Genomic DNA, 1,109 nt, shown 5'->3' with positions numbered 1-1,109 from the left:
AAAAAATAAAATCCTTTGAGATGTAGTTATATTAGTACATCTACTAGTTAGGAAAATTTAAAAACTTAAATTTGTACATGTTTTGCAAAAATGTGTTATGAAAAAGTAAAAGGGCTATAACTTTTGCATACGATGTCGGAAAAAAATGTATAATATATCAAAATGTTCAACACGAAAATCCGAATCCTGTAAAGCGTATGGTTCAACAAGTATCTTGGTATGGGTTACAAGTGGATGTGAAAACTTCTTTTACACAGTACGAACATTTTATTCATAGTTCTTCAAAAAGAAAACACACACTACAAAACCGATGGAAGACCACAATTGGTAGCATGTTATATGGTTACTATAGGATACGCTTTTACACAAACACAATGTACGCATGCTCCACAGCTCCCCGTCACAAGTAGCGAGTCAGAGCTGCAAATCCATGTACATATAGATTATTACACTTCGATATGTCACCTGTGTCACCACACAAGAGAATTTAATGCATGTATCACATTCATATGCAGGTGATACTGATAGTACATATAGTAATCTATGGAGCTTAATTAGGGCAGCGGAAGTCTTTCGGCACTCTCTTGCCGCACTGGTTGACGAGCACCTCGATGGCGATGGGCAGCATGAGGTTGATGTTGAGGGCCTTGACCTTGATGGTGGTGCAAAGGCAGAGAGCAGCGTCGAGGTCGGCAACGCCGGACAGCAGCGGGCAGCATGTATTCCTGGCGCTACTGCCGATCACCGCGTGCAACAGCCCATTGAGCACGTCCACGCACGCAAGTAGCTTCAGTGTGTCCACGGGGCACTTGCCGGTCGATGTAGCCAGCGCTGGGGCCAGGGCTGGGGGTGGCGTCGAAGTCACAGGGGTGGGTGCTGGCGGCATCACGAGGGTCGGTGTTGGGGCCACCGGGATTGGCGTTGGAGAGACAGGGGTTGGTGCTGGCATCGGAGTCACAAGGGTTGGTGATGGCGGTATCATAGGAGTCGGTGTTGGGGCCACCGGAGTTGGCGTTGGAGAAACGGGGGTCGGTGCTGGCATCGCAGTCACCGATGTTGGTGTTGGCGGCATCACAGGGGCCGGTGTTGGGGTCACCAGGGTTGGCGAC

The 1,109-nt window shown here is 48.3% G+C and overlaps 1 protein-coding gene across 1 annotated transcript; it reads right to left on the bottom strand.

The window, feature by feature from the left end:
- Positions 1-451: 451 nt before the first annotated feature.
- LOC119343275 (36.4 kDa proline-rich protein-like) lies at positions 452-1,072 on the bottom strand. The gene has a single exon (XM_037614329.1). The coding sequence runs from the start codon at positions 1,070-1,072 to the stop codon at positions 551-553; it is 522 nt and encodes a 173-aa protein (XP_037470226.1). The 3' UTR covers positions 452-550.
- Between the last annotated feature and the right edge of the window lie 37 nt (positions 1,073-1,109).

Source organism: Triticum dicoccoides, unplaced genomic scaffold, assembly GCF_002162155.2.
Source record: "Triticum dicoccoides isolate Atlit2015 ecotype Zavitan unplaced genomic scaffold, WEW_v2.0 scaffold121269, whole genome shotgun sequence".
Lineage (NCBI taxonomy): Eukaryota > Viridiplantae > Streptophyta > Magnoliopsida > Poales > Poaceae > Triticum > Triticum dicoccoides.
The sequence above is the reverse complement of the archived record's forward strand: the minus strand, read 5'-3'. Positions and strand labels throughout refer to the sequence as shown.